This window comes from Apus apus, chromosome 2 (assembly GCF_020740795.1).
Source record: "Apus apus isolate bApuApu2 chromosome 2, bApuApu2.pri.cur, whole genome shotgun sequence".
NCBI lineage: Eukaryota > Metazoa > Chordata > Aves > Apodiformes > Apodidae > Apus > Apus apus.
This window is the reverse complement of record NC_067283.1, coordinates 10,186,127-10,203,934: the sequence shown is the minus strand read 5'-3', so window position 1 is coordinate 10,203,934 and position 17,808 is coordinate 10,186,127. Positions and strand designations below refer to the sequence as shown.

The 17,808-nt window shown below is 37.0% G+C and overlaps 1 protein-coding gene across 3 annotated transcripts in view; it reads left to right on the top strand.

Annotated features, from left to right (window-relative positions):
• PTPRN2 (protein tyrosine phosphatase receptor type N2) overlaps positions 1 to 17,808 on the top strand; it is a 657,265-nt gene that overhangs the window by 55,241 nt on the left and 584,216 nt on the right. For all 3 annotated transcript variants that reach the window (XM_051609993.1, XM_051609992.1, XM_051609994.1), the window contains exon 2: positions 10,148 to 10,198. In XM_051609993.1, coding sequence (XP_051465953.1) covers positions 10,148 to 10,198 — 51 coding nt within the window. The remainder of the gene's footprint in view (positions 1 to 10,147; positions 10,199 to 17,808) is intronic.

Here is a 17,808-nt window from a genome sequence, read left to right as displayed (position 1 = left end):
TTATTTGCCCAGGCCGCATAAAAATCTGGACCAAGAGTAGAATTCCAGTCTGCTGGATTGTAGTCTGGTGATCTTGCGAGTAGGTCTGGCTTATAAGCAGCTTGGTATCTCCTATTTAGTATATTGAGATATTCAGGGGACCTGCAACATCAACTGTTTGTTAATATCTTTTTCTTATCTGTTCAATAAAAGTTCTAATTTTTTTCCCCCTATTGCACCTTTCACACAGATGTTGCAGGTTATTATTTACAGAGGAAAAGTAAGATCCAAGATAAAAATGAACAAGGCATTTGGGCCCTAATTCACAAAGCTGCTCAGACACTTCAGTTCCATCAAAATTAATAGGCATTAGGTGCTAAGCTAATGAGAGCTGGTGACTATATGGCTATAATATTTTGTAATGACTTTTGGCTACTCTTAATGATGAAAGGCAACTATATAAACCCCTGAAGGCATCTGGGCTTTGGATTTTTTTTTTCCTAAATACAATAATTTTCTCAAGGGCACATTTTCCTTATTCTTTAAAGGAGTTTAACACATAGATGAACTTCTAGAAAATGGGAGGTTTAGTTTTCTGATGTTTTTCTTTTTCATGAGAGAAAAATTATCTTTTGTCTACTTTTTAAGAAGGAACCAGAATATGAATTCTGGTGCTACTCTGCCTGCATCGTATTTCTCATGTTTCAGAATTATCTCTAATTTTCTTAGCTTCCTCCCTAAATTGCTTTAATCATTAGTCTTTTTCTTAACCACTTCTCTGATATGTGTCATTATGGTGCCTGCTTCTCAACAGCTAGTCTGGGGAAAAAACATCTCACTGGTATCACAGGGTAGGCAGAGCTACTTCACAGAGACAACAACATAATGTATGCTGGGACAGCTGGCTCTAGTGCCAGCCTCAGATACATCAGGGTGAGTCAGGAGTAATTAGAGCACAATTACTGGTCAAAATCAGGACCATTCACTCTCAGTTCCAGATTTTCTTTGAAATCTGTGTAATTTCACAAAGTAAGTAGATAATTTCACTTTGTAATGAATTCAAACTACCGTCTGGAATGAGTTTTGAATCAATACAGGATAGATTTAGTTCTTTATCAGCATAACGAAATATTGTCCTAATCTGCCCCTCAACATCAATCCCAGACCAGAAAGTGGAGCGATGCCCATGTAGGCTGTTTGCTGGAAGTCCAACAGGACTTGAGCAAAGGCACGTGGTGCTGCATATTGATATGTCAAGAGATAATTTGTATTGATTGAGACAGCTGAGTTCTTGTAAGCTTGACAAAAATTTCTAGTACATAAACATTTATAAGATTATTTCATTTTTCTGTGGAAAGGGAAGTGTTTTAGGCATATTCACAAAGTACAGTCCACTTCAATGTACTACCAATATTCTTGCATGACCTATTTCTCATACCTCTGTCCTATACTAGAGGATGCTGCAGCTTCATTGACAGAATCACAGAATTGTCACGGTTGGAAAAGACCTCTTAGATCACCATGTGCAACTGCCAACATCCCCCCTGCAAAAAAAGAAAAAAAAAAAAAAAGGCACCCACTAGAGCATTTAATTTTACCTAATACTGTTCTTTCTCCTTCAAGAACTTTGAGAGTTCAAACATGACAGGTACTAGTCATAATGCTGCTGTTTGTACAAGCACCATCTGTTAAAAGATGCTGCACTGTTTTCTAAATAAAACAAAAAGGTAAATAATTCCAAAGAGATCTGCAAAAACTTGTTCTTACCTCTGAAGTCTGCTTGGGAGAGGCACAAATACCTAAATACTGGGAAATGACTTTTAGGGGCAATATAACTGGATGACAATTGCTGTGAATTCTGTTTGTGTTTTTTTTAAGCACCAAGGAGATACTCATTAAGATTTTCTGACAAATAATGACAAGAAAATTTTGGTGCTCATTAGAGGAAAATGATAAACATACCTCTTTCCTTCCTTTGATTATGTGAATAATGGGAATTTTCCCAAAACATGAGGTACAACTTTAAAGTAATGTTTTTTTAAAAAAACCTTGTAACTGAATGTGGCTTTTGGAGACTGATTAGGTTCAGATGATGGGACATAACCTTCTTTGCCACATAAGCATTTTGGAAAATTGTATCGGAAAGAATTATCTTCCATAGCACACAACACCCAGACATGGTGCCTACTTCCTCTAGCTGATGGTTCATTGCATCTTTGACCCAGGTTGTCTTAACCCTGGCTGGAGGAAGGTTAGAATTATGTTATAATTAGGATTTAGAATTCATTCCCATTCTGTAATTTTGTAAAACAAACATATGGGAATAGGCAGTTACTGATGAGTAAAATGAAGTTGACAGATACCATGATGACAGTGGTTCTTTCACAGAATAAATATGACAGAGGCTGCTGAACTGCACTGCTTGCTGGCCTGTGTGCTATAATATTGAGGAAGGCTTTGCTGGTAACATCATACTCTGCTGTATGTAAACCTTAATGTTACCTTTTTCATATCTTATGGCTGTAGTAACTAGAAGGCTTTGCTGCCCACAGATTTTGTGGGGAAGGATATCCCACAGGCAGGTAAAAACATCAGGCTGCTTGTTGATGTATTTCAACAGCAAAGGGGAATTATTTATCAGAACCAATGGTATTCAGTTCTCAAATTCTCTACTAAGTGCATAAAAAGTTTTGTTCAGTTACAGTTGTGATTTCTGTGTCTGCTGGGTGGCTTCAGTTTACAGTCCAGTAAGGAAATTCATTGTAGCAAATGGTGACCACTTGGAGGTACTGAATTGCAGTTATTGAAAGCCTGGTTTGGATCTTTATGACATTTTGCATACAACTTGTGGGCACTTCAATTAACATTTCCTAATTTTGAAAAAAACAGATTGTCTATTTTATATCAAGAGATGTTAATTTCATCCTCATGTAGGCTACCAACATGACAAAGACATTTTATTTAGGGCTGCATTACTTGAGCAAAATCACATTGGATCCCTCCTGCCACAGTTGACTGGGGTGGGTGAAAGATTTTGGTTTTGATCATATGAAGTAATAATTTTAATGCAAGTTTTTAAATTATGCTCCCTTTGTTCTCCAATAATGGGTTTGTCTGCAAATTTTTTATTTAAATGGAGACTGTGGTGGTGTTCAAAGTAATTAAGTATTAGTGGAGCTACTTATTTGCCAGAAGTATCATTTCTGTGCTCCCAATTTGCTGAAATTAAGCTAGCTGTGGGCTCTGCTAAAGAAACAGAGTTAGGAAATGTGGCATTGAGAGAACTGTAATTTTTCAGGGGAGACAGTGCAAGTAATTTGAATATATACTGTGAAAAAATGACAAAAAGGTACACCAAAACACACATTGCCTGCGTCAGCCACATTCTTTCTGAGCCCTGGGCAAATGCAAATACTGTTCTGGAGCTTTCCCAGTGATCTGTTTCTTCACCTCATGAACTGCATTACTGCTCACATCTTCAATTATTCTTAATAATGAACTTTCCTCAGTGCTCCACAGTAGAAGAGCCCTACGTCATTGCTCCCATGGCATTAGTAATCAGATCAGTTAATTTGTATTTTCTCCACAAGGCAATTCCTTTCTTTATTGATGGACAGACCCCAGACTAATTACATGCAATAGAAAAGATGTAATTTTTTTATTCCTAAAATCAGAAAAGACAAAGTATCCCCCATACATACTGAGAAATAGTATCATACATCACACCATTTATGTACTATTTTACTTATTTAGTGCTTCAATCATACATGTTGAAGGGCAAGTGATATATTGAAGTAACTGGAGCACTAATATAACCTTTCACTGAGGCTTCAGGGGCAAATCTTGGCTATAAGTTTAGTGTTGGCATTTTCCCTTTCTGAATGAAAACTCCATTCCATGGTGAATTATTCTAGGGTCGTATTTCAATATACAAAATCAATGTGTATGAAAAATGATTGAAAGAAGGAGGAATTCTGAGATGAGGAAGTGTTAACACCATATGGTCAAACTTATGGGAAACCTTTCCTTGCTTTACTTTGGAAACTTTTCATGTAAGAGATTGCACAGTCCTTCAGTTAACCACTGCAGGGATTTCTTTTGTTGGCTTTATGGCTGTTAATTTGGATTATAGTAAGGCCTGGATTCCTCACCAGGGATCAGTGCTTGACTGTACTAGGCTTTGTACATGCACACAATTAAAAAAAAAAAAAAAAAGAGAAACTCCTCTCAAGAGTTTACAGCATTACAAAAATGGGCATCTATTAGATTCAAAACACATAAAAAGTGGAGTAGAGGAAGATCAAATCTCAGTAGTTCTTATGCTGCAATATATTTTTCTCATTTTCTCTCTTGGGAGAAAGAGCTCCTTTAGTATTATGTACTCCTTTAATATAATTTTTGACCAAATATATTTACTTTTCTGTTATATTTATACTACTATGCCAGGCAGTTGTTGATAAACCATCAGAGGCTCGTGCTTAGGAGGGGTAGAGAGAGAAAGGGGTGACTGCATTCTCTTGGTGGAACAACTGTTTCTTGGAGAGTAGAAGAGAATGGGTAGGATTTAGAAAAAAATACTTTTTGGAAAAAGAATGAGGGAATTTGGGACAGAAGTTAAAGAGGAACAGGAAAAAAAAGCAAATGAAAAAGGAGTTAAAGAAAATATAACTAGGGCCAGGAAATATAAAAATGTATTATCAAAGTGAATGCCCAAATCAAATTAAAGAAACAGTAGTTGCTTTTTAAATACAATTGAAAATATTTGAGTAATGAATAATACTTAGATTACACATGCATGTACACATTTAGCACCTAGGTTATCACAGGGTAGGGAAAACTGAGAGGAACTTTGCTTAAAACCCGTGATTAGCTTAAAGTACATTTTTCCCCTGTCATGCTTGCAATTCTGTGTAATTCTAGTCTTGGTTAGGCATACATGTATGGCAGACAGATCAGGATGTGTTGAATAGAGCACAGCTTTGGTAGACAGAACAAAATTTTCTGTCACCTTTGTTAATGAGAAGAATGTGACCTTCTCTATTCAGTTTTCTGCATGAAAACTACATTTGACTCTTCCTACCAGTCAGTTTTATTATTGCTCATTGTTGTTATGCTCCATCTTGATTTTTTTCAGTTAGAACTAAACCAGTTATGTGAGCTGAGCATTTAAAAAACTCCATTCTAGGACCATGTTTCTTAATTTTGCTGTAGGAAAATAAACATGTGCTCTCTATTTGGAGTCATCCACAGCTGGTATTAAAGACCCAATTAGGCCCAGCAGGCACTCCCAGTGCTGGCATAACCAGGTGTTTCTGTTTTTTGTTTAGTAGCAAAGTTTAGCAGCACTTACCATCAAGGTCTTCTTAGGGGAAGCAACTAAATCTGAAAGAAGCCAATACATATAGAATGATTAAAAATAATCACAGCTGTATTTTGATTATAGAAATCCATACTGGCTGAAACCTTATGATGAGGTGGGGTTGTTATGGTCTGCAGTTGTGAAGAGGTATTAGTTGGTTGGATGGTAGTTGAATGAAGAGCATGAAAGGAAGAGGCAGAGAACTCCAAAGAACAGAAAGGATTTAGAGGTTTGTGTTTTCTCGATTTCTGATTGATAAATGTAAGCAAGGCTTATCTGTTCCTGCCTATTGTTTGTTCTCTTTTTGAGGATTGTAAAACAATTTTTGATAAACAAGGGCTGTGGCCTGGTTTTTCTTAGCCAATAAAATTTTTTACTGTTTTTGGATGTTCATAGAAGACATGTTTAATGTAAAATGCTTAGGGGTTGGCTAACTGGAGGAAAGGGAAAAGAAATAAACACAAGACAATCTGTCTAACTAGTTGCTTTTTAAAAATTATATTCCTGATAAGTGAATTGCTACAACTTTTTTTTAGATGAAATTCAGGTAGTTTCACCTGGTGCCTGACTATTGTAACCTGCAGAGGCACCTTTTAGAAGTCTAGACAAAACAGTATATTCCAGGGTGGTTTAAAACTTCTTATTCTGTCTTTAGGAAAGCAGGACTGCTGTATACCTGATGAAGGAGGAAGGGAACAGTGTTAGTATCTCATGCAAAGAATATATTGACAAAGAGATTAAAACTTTTAGCTCCTCTAGTGGCAAAAGTATTTTGTGATTATGTTGTGCTGATTGCCTGAGAAACAGTATTGGAGATGTAGGGTAGGGGGGAGGAGAGAGAGGCAGATGATTTTTGCAAAGCCCTGTGTAATCTACTTTCTGGCTAGTTAACGAAAAATACACCATGTAAATGTATAAATGCTACAAAATATAGCATAGATGTCTGCACTCAGTTTAAGCAGTTTTAAATTAAAAAAACCCAAACCAACAAAAACCCAACATATATGTATGAGTGGGTTCAATACAAATGGTCCTTGTACCTGGCACAGAAGAATTGCAGGCTACTGAAGTCTGTGTTTAACTTGAAGGATAAAGTTAGGTTTTTTTAATTTATTGTCCCCTCTCTGAGTGACCTACCTACTTTGTTGCATGGAGGTTCACTGTTTTGGTTTATATTATGCAGTCAGCCTGGGCTTTTCTGACCTGTAGTGAGCTGTACTCATGCAAGTGCTTCTGAAATTCACTGTGGTAAATTATTGAGAAGATAATTTATAAGCACATGGTTTATGTCAGTAGAAGCTGGTGGACACATATCACACCTTTGCAAACCTCACATTTAAGTATGTGAAAAAAAAAATAATTGTGTTTAACCATGTATATGGGATAACCCATGCTGCTCTACTAACTGGATTTAAAATAGCTCCAATATGTGTCAGGGAACTACTCGCCCTAAATTACAAATGCATATATACAGTTGTGTGCCTTGGTTACATGGGGAGAGGGTGATCAGCTGAGCTTTCTGTTGGTGCTGGTGCTCCTGTGCACAACTAACTCATTGCTCAAGCCTTCTTTGTAATCTTTGTAACTACCCGGATGTGGGGTAGTGAAGAGATTAATCCTTAATGCAAGTATAATAAGAAACCTGTGTTTAAATTCTAGATGAAACTGAGTAATATATGTGTAGCTGTTTTATTTTAGTCTCTGCCATCTGGTTGAATGGTTATATGGAGAATCTGTTATCTCGGGGCTGTTGTATGAGTTAAGATTGGGGGTTTGGGTTTTGGGTGTGTTGGGTGTTTTTGTGGGGTTTGAAGGTGTTGCATTTTGTTTTTTGAGAGATGATCTTTGGTAGAGGAATTTTTTATAGAAAGTGAAATGTAATTTTGTTCCCATAAGGCATGAACTAATTGCTTTTGTGGGACAATCCTACTTCACTCATCATTGGTGACTTATTGCTGTTCAGCATTACTGTTAGTAGGTAGATGATATTTAAAATGCAATATGATGTCTCTTAATGTCACAGCAAATAACAAAAGAGAAATTAGTAGTTAAGTTAGCATATTGACCAGTTGGGTGAAATATGCATAAAAATCTACTCTGGCAATAAATAGCTTGAAATAAAATGTTTGAAGGTGTTTTGGAGGTCCTTTTCTATTTTAGAGTAATCATAGATAGGTGTGGTTTGCCATGCATTGATTTGTATTAATTTGGCCTCTAAAACATAACTTTCAAGACTAATTGATTGCCTTGATGCAATAAGCATCAAATAACCAACTATTATTAAAGAAAAACTAGAACATGATAAAATCGCAGTTTTTCTGTTTCTGAGAATATCTGTATATTATAGGATGGCCCACCTCTAGCAGGTGGCTGTGATCCCTGCTCCCAGGTGTTTCAAAATCAGCAGGGTCTGGATAAACGAGTTGCTGTTTTAAGGTGTGTCTCCACTAGAAACATTCCTGGTTAAAGCATCTCATCTGATAACTTTTGGATCTACAGGATGGGAAATCAACTACAAAACTGCTTGTCTTCCCTCTATCATAGTTTCCAGTGACAGAACATGGGGCAGTGGGCACAAGCTGGAACATAGGAGAAAATATGAGGAAAAAAAACTTGTTTACTATGAGGGTGACAAAGCTCTAGAACAGGCCACCCAGGGAGGTTGTGGAGTCCCCTTCTCTGGAGATACTCAAAACCTGCCTGAATGCAGTCCTGAGTAGTGTGCTCTAGGTGGTCATACCTTAGTGGGTGAGTTGGACTAGATGATCTCTAGAGGTCCCCTCCAACTCTGACAATTCTGTGACACCTTCTGCAGCTCTTGATTGGACATACATAGATCAGGCTTCTGACTTTAGCTCTTCTGTGATCTCTCAGGAAAACAAGGCAGAGGGATTTCAGTGGGCATTTTTTTCTAATTGTAAATTATTTTTTTTTTTGAGAAGATTACTCCTGTTTTCAGAAAATTGAAGTTTTGAACTATAATTTGTTTAGCTTGTATTATTACTTGAAGTCTTTTTTTTTACCTTCCCCCCCCCCCCCCCCCCAATAATTCTTTTTTAAGTGATCATTACTATGCTTCTTATTAGAGCTCTCTTTGTGCTGTATATCCTGTGCTGATGGGTTTTGGTCACTGCCTGTCCCCATTCTTGCCTTCTGTTCTTTATGCGTCACTGCACAGTTAAGGAGTCCTGCCTTGCTGGGTCAGTACCAAGGCTGAGATCAGTTCTTCAGTGAGTTTCAGATACTGTTTCAGGTCAATGGTTGTTACAGTACACTTGTCTAGAAAAAAAAATTGTAGTAATTTCAAAAATACATCACAAACCAAATGTTATGGATTGTGTAGATGTGCTGTTCTGCCATACTCTGCTTGAAGAAGTCTTTCCTACTTTGGAACTTCTAAAGCTGCCACATGTGTATCCACAGTTATTGGTGCATAGGAAAAAGGATGAGAGAAGACTTCTATTGTGTTCAGGTTGTAGGTTTTCATTATCTGCTTGTGGTTATGCATAGGTGGCTGTTGCAGCGGGTGTAGGATAGATATAAGAGGCTCTGCTGGTGCTCCAAATGACTTGAATTCATGCAGATGTGCTTGCCTAGCTCAGAGCTAGCTAGCACTGTGCTAATAACTCCTGCTGAGAGACACAGTATATTAGATCAGGATTAATAGTGTGCTTAACAGAGTTACCTGCTGAAAGGCTGTGCAGGCATACATAAGTTGCATTTTTTCTCTGAACTTTTATCAGAGTTGGGATTCAGGTAACTCACAGGCAGAGACTCGAGCTTTTCAGTTTTGGTGTTTTGTTTTTTCTTTGTGTGTTGTTTGTTGGTTGGTTGGGTTGGTTTTTTTTTTTTAATAAAATTTGGCTACTTAATCCATTTGACTTTCTGATTAATAGAGATGCTTGTACTCTGTGCTTCTGAGGAGACAGACAAGGCTGGGGAGAGATAATTTGTTCCTGTGTTTAGTGTGGTGAAGTTCCTGGTGGTTTTTTGGTGCATAGTGTGAAATCCTGCCCACTTCTCTGCTGCCATTGTTAATAGCAGCAGCAGTTAATTTTATTCAAAGGTAAATGGGATAATAACTAGTGTCTTATTACCTGGTTAGGCATTAAGAGCAACAGGAGAAAAGAATACTTCATCCATGAAGATGTGTATAAGTGGATGAGCTGGGATTACCAGCCTGGTTGCAGTTTCTAGGGTGAGATGCAGGGCTTGGCATAGCAGGGGACAATAAAGAAACATGCTTTGGAAAAAATATCTTGCTTTAAATGGAAAAAAAGCCCTAGGATATTTTTCATAGAGCTGTACTGATATATGAGCTGTCTGTGGAGGTATCACAGTGTTGGTATGGATGGCTTCATTTTTAAGTCTTTCTCCAAAAAGTTAGTGCTTCTGAGGATCTAGGCATGATCAATGGATGTAGTTACTAAAGCCAAGCTTAATTTGAGCAATTCATACCTGACTTCTAGGCTTGCCTCTTCAGAGTAGAAACTTCTGGAGGAAACTCCTGATTTCTTGGTGGATATTTTTGTAGTGTATTGTGGTATAATAACATATTTCTCAGTAGAGGAATGAAAGGGAAGAAAAACATCAGAGGTTATTCTGGACACTAGCAGTCAGTAAGATGTGCTGTCTAACCAGTCCTGTTTCCCTGCTCTTCACTCTCTCTACTGCCCAATTTAGACTCCTAAGGCCAACTAAATGTCTAACCCTTGCTGAGCAGTTAATAGTCTCGGAGGTCTCTAGTCTGCAGTAATTATCCACAGTTTGAAACCTGTATTAATTTTTACCTTTCTTTTGTGTTTTTAGGTTGCCTGTTTGAGGATGACCTTTGCAAATCTTTTGAAATCTGTGTAAACGGTAAGTCTTGAATATTTAGTGTGCTGGCTTCTCTGTTCTCTGCTGTGCAATTGCTATTTGGTTGATTCAATAAGCCAAATCTATATATGAATGAACAGGAGAGGAAAGAAAAAAAAGTACCAGATCATAATCTCCTTTTATAAGAAAAGTATTGTGATTAAATTTAACAGACTGAAGTATTCTAACATTTAATTTGTCTTAATACAGAATGAAAATAACTGGTTTATCTTCAGGGTGTTCAGCTTTTTAGAGTATGATGTTGAGCAATTATCAGTCTCCTTTTCTTCAAAAGGTTGTTATTTGGAAGGAAGACTACCTTTATTCTTGACTATATTGCTTCCTTTTTCTGTGACTTTATTTGAACTATGCAGAGGCAGCTTTATTCTGCTCTCCTTCAGAATTTCTTTTCAGTAAATCAAAAAAGCCAACACAAATGTATGAATGAGTAATGGGAGCAGTAGAAAAGACCTTTTCTGACAATAGTTGAAGATTGTTCATGTGTTATATGAAATAATGTAAGTTCTGGTGAAGGATGGACCATGTTTAGAGAGAGACCTCATGAGGCAATTACTGTTATAAAATATGAAGATCAGTAATTAGGTTCAGGGTTTTTAAAATTAAGTATTATATATCAAATTTCTTGTCATGAATGTATGGCATAAAGAAGTAGTGTTGTTTTCCATCAAACATTGGAGCCAATAATATGGGTCTTTAATAGATGAACTTTATTAATATCCTAATTTAGCAAATATGTAAGATGAAATGAGGTTAAATTTCCAGTATTATTGAGTATCAGACAAATGCATGTGGGAGAGGAAAAAAGACACAAATATGGTTGAGAAGATGGGAGGAATTAAAATAGATGGTTAGAAACAGTGCTTCTATTAACATAACTTGTGTAAATGTGTCATTTGAATAATTTGCAAAAATTCTATGTTTATACTTCCTGTGATTGACTTCAGGAAGTGTAGTGGCAGTTTTCTGTAGTGGTGCATTTTGCTGACTACCAATGATCTTCAGTGCCCAGCTGGAGTCTTCCCCAAAGCAAGTATATTTAATTAGGTTTGATGATCGGCCCCCATTTTATCTAGCAGAAAGTGTATATTGGGAATTTATGTAACAGGTAATAGTAAAAAAAAAAAAATGTATATGCTCTTAACTGACATCAAAGAGTCTTCAATAAAGATGTTTCTATAAAGGTTCCTTCATAGCTCCTTGTTTTCTTAATTGAACATGCAGTTTTAAGAAATTCAACATGACTTTCATTAGAATGCAAAATTAAGCTATGGAAATGGTATATTTTAATTCAGAAAGGACCTGTTCTGTAGATCTACTCTTACTTTGGCATAACTTGAAAGGTCAATAATGAATAAACCAGTTGATGAATGATCTTTCCTAATGGCTGATCTTAAGTAAAAAAAACAAAACAAAACATGCAGGGATTCTGTCAATATGTTAAAGGTCATTGCAAAGTATTTTGTGTTCCCCCAACCCCCAACTGGACACATGTTGTCTAGAGTGGATTTTAAACGCTGTCCTTCGTGCAAGTAGAAATATACTATTCTTGAAAATTAACTGACTCTTTGAAAGATCATGCTTTGAGGTACTAAAATACTATCAGAGTTTACTTTTATTTTTACCTGAAAAGAAGAGGGCCACTTGCTTCTGATATGTCCTTCCCATTTCTGATTCAACTTTATCACTGAAGTTCTTCAGAAATTCTGATACAGTAAAATGAAAATGCTTTGCTGGAATGAAAGCTCAGGAACTTAAGTTTGTGGAGGTCACTATGCTCAGGAGCAGAGCTTACTATGTGTATTGCAAGGTCATGGAAAGGTTTATCTCCTTTGTTGTCATACAAGTTTGTATTTCTGAAGCACAGTGTGAATGTGGGTAAGAAACAGCAGCTACTTCTGGGTAACATCTTTGAAGCATGTGTGATCTGCAGATCTGAGTCTGACTCCTGCAGGAAGGCTGAGAATTTTGATCTTTCTCTCAGCCTCCAACAAAGGCAACTGAACTGACCACATTTTCAAATGAAACTGGGTTTGCCTGTTTGAGACTGAAGTCACTCTGTTTGCTGTCTTGTGTCATCAGCTCAAGAATTCAAGTCCTTGTCTTGCATCAGACTTGTAAAGGATAACCAGACCACCAATAGCTGAGCTGTTTTGTAACTTAAAAAAAATATAATTCTTTCCTTCTCATTTATTTTGAAAAAGAGATTAAGTGCCTAGAGATTTGATGAATGTTCATTTGTGTGGCTATAAAAGACATGTTAGAAGAAATATTTTAATTGTTAAAAGCAATATAATCCAGTTATAGGATCTGGTATAAATAGCATAACTGTATCAGTTACAGCACTTAAATCTGTTTAGGTCAGATGCCATTTTTGCAGGGCAAAGAAGCTGCTGTAATAATGATTGTTGACTTTTCTGATGCTTTCCCTCATCGTAGAAAGGTCTCTCTTGGCTTCAGTGATGGGTTCTCACTTATGTTTGTTTAATAGCTCCAGCAGCATTCATGCAATATTAATTTATTTCCACAAGCCTTTTATCAGTTTCCTGAGCTACACTGACTCATCAAGTGGTTAAAAAGTAACATAATGTTTCATGTTTATTTTAATGGCATAGGATAAACCAGGCAAGAAGACCCAGCTAGTTTTCCTGGACTTTTGCTTTGCAAAGCTAGTACTTTGCAGGGTAGAGTGTCTAAGGTGTAATTTATTTCACTTCTGAGACATCATTGCCTCTATTTTACAGTTGAAGGAACTGATCTTTTAACCAGTCTAAAATGCTTGAAGCTTGAAAGCTTGCAGTTAAAAACTGACATGAAAGGTGGTTATGCTTATGAGCTGCAGACCCTAATAGAAAGTAATCTGGCATTCTCTAATCTTGGAAATGCTTGCTTTCCAGAGCAAATGAGTTTTCCTGTGTATGTGTAATTTTATTTTCTTTACTGTGATGGCTAGAATGCATTTGTAGGAAAAGGAAAGAAAAAGAAACATCAAAAGAGTTTTGGATGATCTCAGCAACAGAGATGCTTCACATATCCTTGAACACTTCTTGTATTTATACATTAAGCCTAGTACAGTTGGATAAGGGGGAAAATGTCATGTTCTGTTTTGCATTTTAAGTGATAAGTACAGCAGTTTATGTAAAACATCAGCTCATACAGCTTCCTTGTTGGAAGGTTTAAACAAACTGGCTCCTGAAAGCAGCCAAGCAAAGACTAGTTCTTATCCTTTCTTATGAAATCATGCTATTGAATTCTGGTAGTGCCAGTGGGAAAAATGCCATGTGGTACAGATAAAAATATTAGTTTCAAAATAACCATCCCTTATTTTCCTCATTTCTCCCTTTATTAAACTGTTTGAACTGCTCATTTAGAAGGATGACATTCCTTCCGTTAGGTTTAATTTCCAGATATTTTGCTTCAGAAAGAAGCTTTGTGCTGTGCTTTATCCATGCATGGAGACCATGATATCTTTGCTTCTTATCAACAGAGCCTTTATAAATCAGGGCAGTTTTATTTATGAAAGATGTGGCTGCAAGCCTCCTTCCTGCATGAAATCATAAGTGTTCATGCAGACAAGATCAGATTGTAGAAAACAGCTCTGTGAGGCCAACCAAAAAAATTAATTAAATACGGTCATTGGTGCAGTGTGCATCATTAAGCCAAGCCTCACTGACAACCACTAAACCCCTCCTAGGAAGACACAGTCCAGTGTCTGCAGTGGTGTTTGAAGACGCTGTGCTTCTGAAAGGCTGTGCAAACAGCTCTGCACAGCTGAATCAATATTGCTTTTTGTATGCAAGCTGCACTTGCTAGGAAGGACTTAGGTTAGCATGGTGTGTCAAAAGAGGTGTCCAAGTGTTGCACTATGAAGTTGTGAGCTTTTCCAAGTGTGGATGTCTCCAGATAGTTCAGAATATTAATGTAGTTTCTTCCTCAGCTACAGATTTCCTTGAACATTTGGAATATAAGTGATTGCATGTGCTGGTGATGAGCCATAAATGGTAAACGTGCTACAGATGATAAGGGAGAGCAGTCAGAATCCCTGAAATGGTTTCTGGAACTTAATGTGTTATGCTTTTAGATTTTCCAGATCATTGCATAGTAGGATGGAATTAGAGGGAGATGCACCTCAGCATTGTTTAGCTGACAGATGTCTGCAGCTACATCTGCATTGCAAGGCACTGCTCTTAGAAAAGCTATTAAAATTTTGTCAAATTACACTATAAATCCATGCCTAAGCTTTCTAAACCTTTTTAGTAAGAATCAGTGCTTGTTATAATTAAATTCAGACTTCTGAGGAGCAATGCGAAGTGGAACCTCTGTATACTGTTGCTTTACTGTATGTACAGAAAATTTCTGTGCTCCTCAAGGGTGTGGGAATTCTTCACAAGGAAATAATGTCCTAATATCACCCCATGAGGTAAACCTGCTGTTGTAATGATGTTTCTAACCTGAATTCTGAGGTAAAAGGTAATATATATATGTTTGGAGTAAGAACCTGGCCAATTATTTAAATACAAGTTTTTACTTTCAGTGGTTCTTCCATAACAGTTCAAGAGAAAAACTGTTTTTTTCAGAGACTTAATTTTTCAAAAATATGCTTTGAATAAGTCTGTCAGAATCTGGTATGATACTCAAGAAGGAGGAAATTTTAAAATATTGTTGTAGCATGTTATTCTATAACCCCATATCTTCGAAAGTATTTGCACAGTTTGTTCAAATTAAATCAAGAGAGTTACAACCTAAATATTTTTGAGAATCTGTGGCTGTGAGGATGGGTGCCTTAGCTAATAAGAGTTCATAAAAACCTTTTGAAATAATTCTGTCTTTGCACCTGTGGAAATAAACACCAAGGCTGAAAGTTGCTCACTCTTTTCCCCTCACTTGATGCCCATTAGGTTATGTGACAGTCATGTCATAGGAGCAAATCAGTAATGCAGAGTTTGTTTTTTTGGGAGTCTCTGGTTTCCCATCAGCCTGTATTCTCCCTCTCCCTTAACTTCAGCTCTTGCTTCCCCTTATCTTATGAAACTCTAAAAAAGCTATGGACAGTGTCAGACCTCTTCAGGATTAGTGACTGGAAGAGAATTTGCATTACATAACAAGGAGTAGCAATGGTGGTAAGACAGTGAAAGGGAGTAGGAGATGGTGGCTGTAGGTATTTCAGGGCTCCTCAGCTCTGCTCCACCCAGCCATCCCACTGCTTTGCAAATGAATCATTCTATCTCCATTTATAAACAAGGGGGATCTGATATACTAGTGAGTATACACAGCCCGGTGTTCTCCAGCAGGGACATTTTCATCATTGAGGCTGAATGGTCCTGAACTATTTGAGGTAAAAAACACTGTGGAAAAAATAAGATTCTAGTTTTACAACGAGGTTAAAAATGCCAGGGCAATGATAACTTAATCTGCTTTACCTTGCAATAGTGTGGTGGTTTTCTCATTGAAGAAAAGGCCCACTTATCTTCTAAACTGCCTATTTGTGACTTGTTTTTTGTCTCAGTGTGGTGTTAAAGTAGCTACCTGTCTGATAGTGGTGTAGAAGCATCTAGCACAGCTGGCATTAGAGCTGGAGCAGTGATCAAAGGTGATTTTAAAATCTTTCCCTTAGGAAAAGTCACTTAGTGTGATACCACACCTATAGTTATCCTCCACTCTAGCTGTCACTAAAAGCTTTACTGTGGGGATTTTTGTGTGGAGAACCTCAAGTTGCAGAGCACAAAACCATAATTCAGGCTTCACCGACAGCCTGTTGTTCAGCACCAAGTGAGAGGCAAATATGTGCAGCAATAAATCTACCACCCGTCATAGGTAATCCTTTATATTCCTTTGTCCTGTGCTAGTAAATAAGCCTTGGAGCTGCTGAGTGTTACACAGTGTTTTTGATGTGGACAGACCTTTTCTCTTCCAGCTTGGGCAGGAATGCTGCTGTGCTGTCAAGTGGAAACTTGGATTTGTGTCTTCATGTAGTGACTTACAGTAGTGTATTTCCTTGCCTCAAATATCAGCATTGAGTTTCACAGAACCAGGGCAAACATAGCAAGTAAAATTGTTTAATCAGTGTATGCCCAAGTGATTTTCCAGGTGACTTTAATGTGTGATTCAAGATGTTTGGTTAAAAGTCTCAGCCTCCTCACCCATAGATTGGTGAGGTCAGGGGGTGGGAGGGCTAGGTCATTAAAGAATCAAGTTTATCTAGTATCTTTTTCTCTCATCTAAGTTATGTATTTGTAATGATAATGTGGATGAGTGTCTAAAGTCTAATGTAATCTGATTTTAAGCAGGATTGAAGTTCTAGAATTCCTGGATTTGCTGGATTTTTTTGAAAATGGTGTTTCTCTACTGAATATTTGAATTGATATGAAATCTTCACTCTTACAATATGTGTGTGTATGTTATAAAAAGAACAGGCAAATCCTATTTGCTGCATTTTGAAACTTGTACTAGGTAGGAGACATACATTTTCAGTTACCCAAAATTTTATGTTACACTAAAATATTAAAATTGTACTGAAAATATACTTGGGTATTTGAGAGATTGTCTCTATCATGTATATCATTAGTGTGTGGTGGACCTCTGTTAACTGTTGTTGGGTAAGCTATGTAGCTGCTGTTGGCAAATTTTTGGATGTGTTCAGAGATGTTCCCTATTTCAGTGTTTTAGTACACACACAAAAGTAATTTTAACATTTGGGGGAACATGGAAAAATACAGTCTACTTGAAAAAAGGCATTAGGGAGTCTCAGTAAAATTTGTGCCTGATGAATCATGAAAAACAAGAGCCTGAAAAGGACAGCATGGTCTGTAGAGAAGAAGAGAACACCAAGGGATAATGTTCTGGTAATGAGGTGGAAAGTATCTGAATCCTGGTTTGGAGTGACACTGCAGCAGTGTGGCTCTGCTGAAACTCCTCTTCTGTTGAGGGGCACTTGGAGTTGTTACAGTTTACTTTGTGATTAAGATGTTTGGTTTGTGACTTTTGAAAAAAATACAATAAAAGGCTGGTTTTGTTGTTTTTGTTTTTTTTAATTGTTCACCTCCAGTAAAATCAGAAAAATGAGCAAAACCACAGATACATTTATGAACAAAGAATGGTAAGAAAAATTGTCAAAACAAAGGAGGTGTGAAACTGATGAGTTGGCAGTGACAGCCACACAACCATTCTGCGGTTACTGGGGAACTCCAGATTTGGAGGAGATATTGTTTTCCTGGTGTTAGAAGGATATCTTCTACTTAGCATGGTGATTACTTTAAGAATGTGTAATTCCAAAAATGAGGTCTATACTTTTGGATCTACTTGCTTATTTTTGGTCTTCATCTAATCTCTACTAAATGTGAAACTGTTATATTTGCCTTTGTTCCCCTGAATATCAATAACTGAATACTGCTTCAGTGCAGCAGAGGTCAGCTGGTTCAATCAAATTATTAATTATTAAGGTACTTTGGTACTCTGTAGGGACATTGAGAGGATAGATTATTAGAAAATTGAGCATATTTCCTGCCTGAGAAAGCTGTATGCTTTTTTTACTAATCATGCCACTTGTATATTCTTGAAAACTTCAGTAATCCTATCTGAAAATACATATGCTTAAA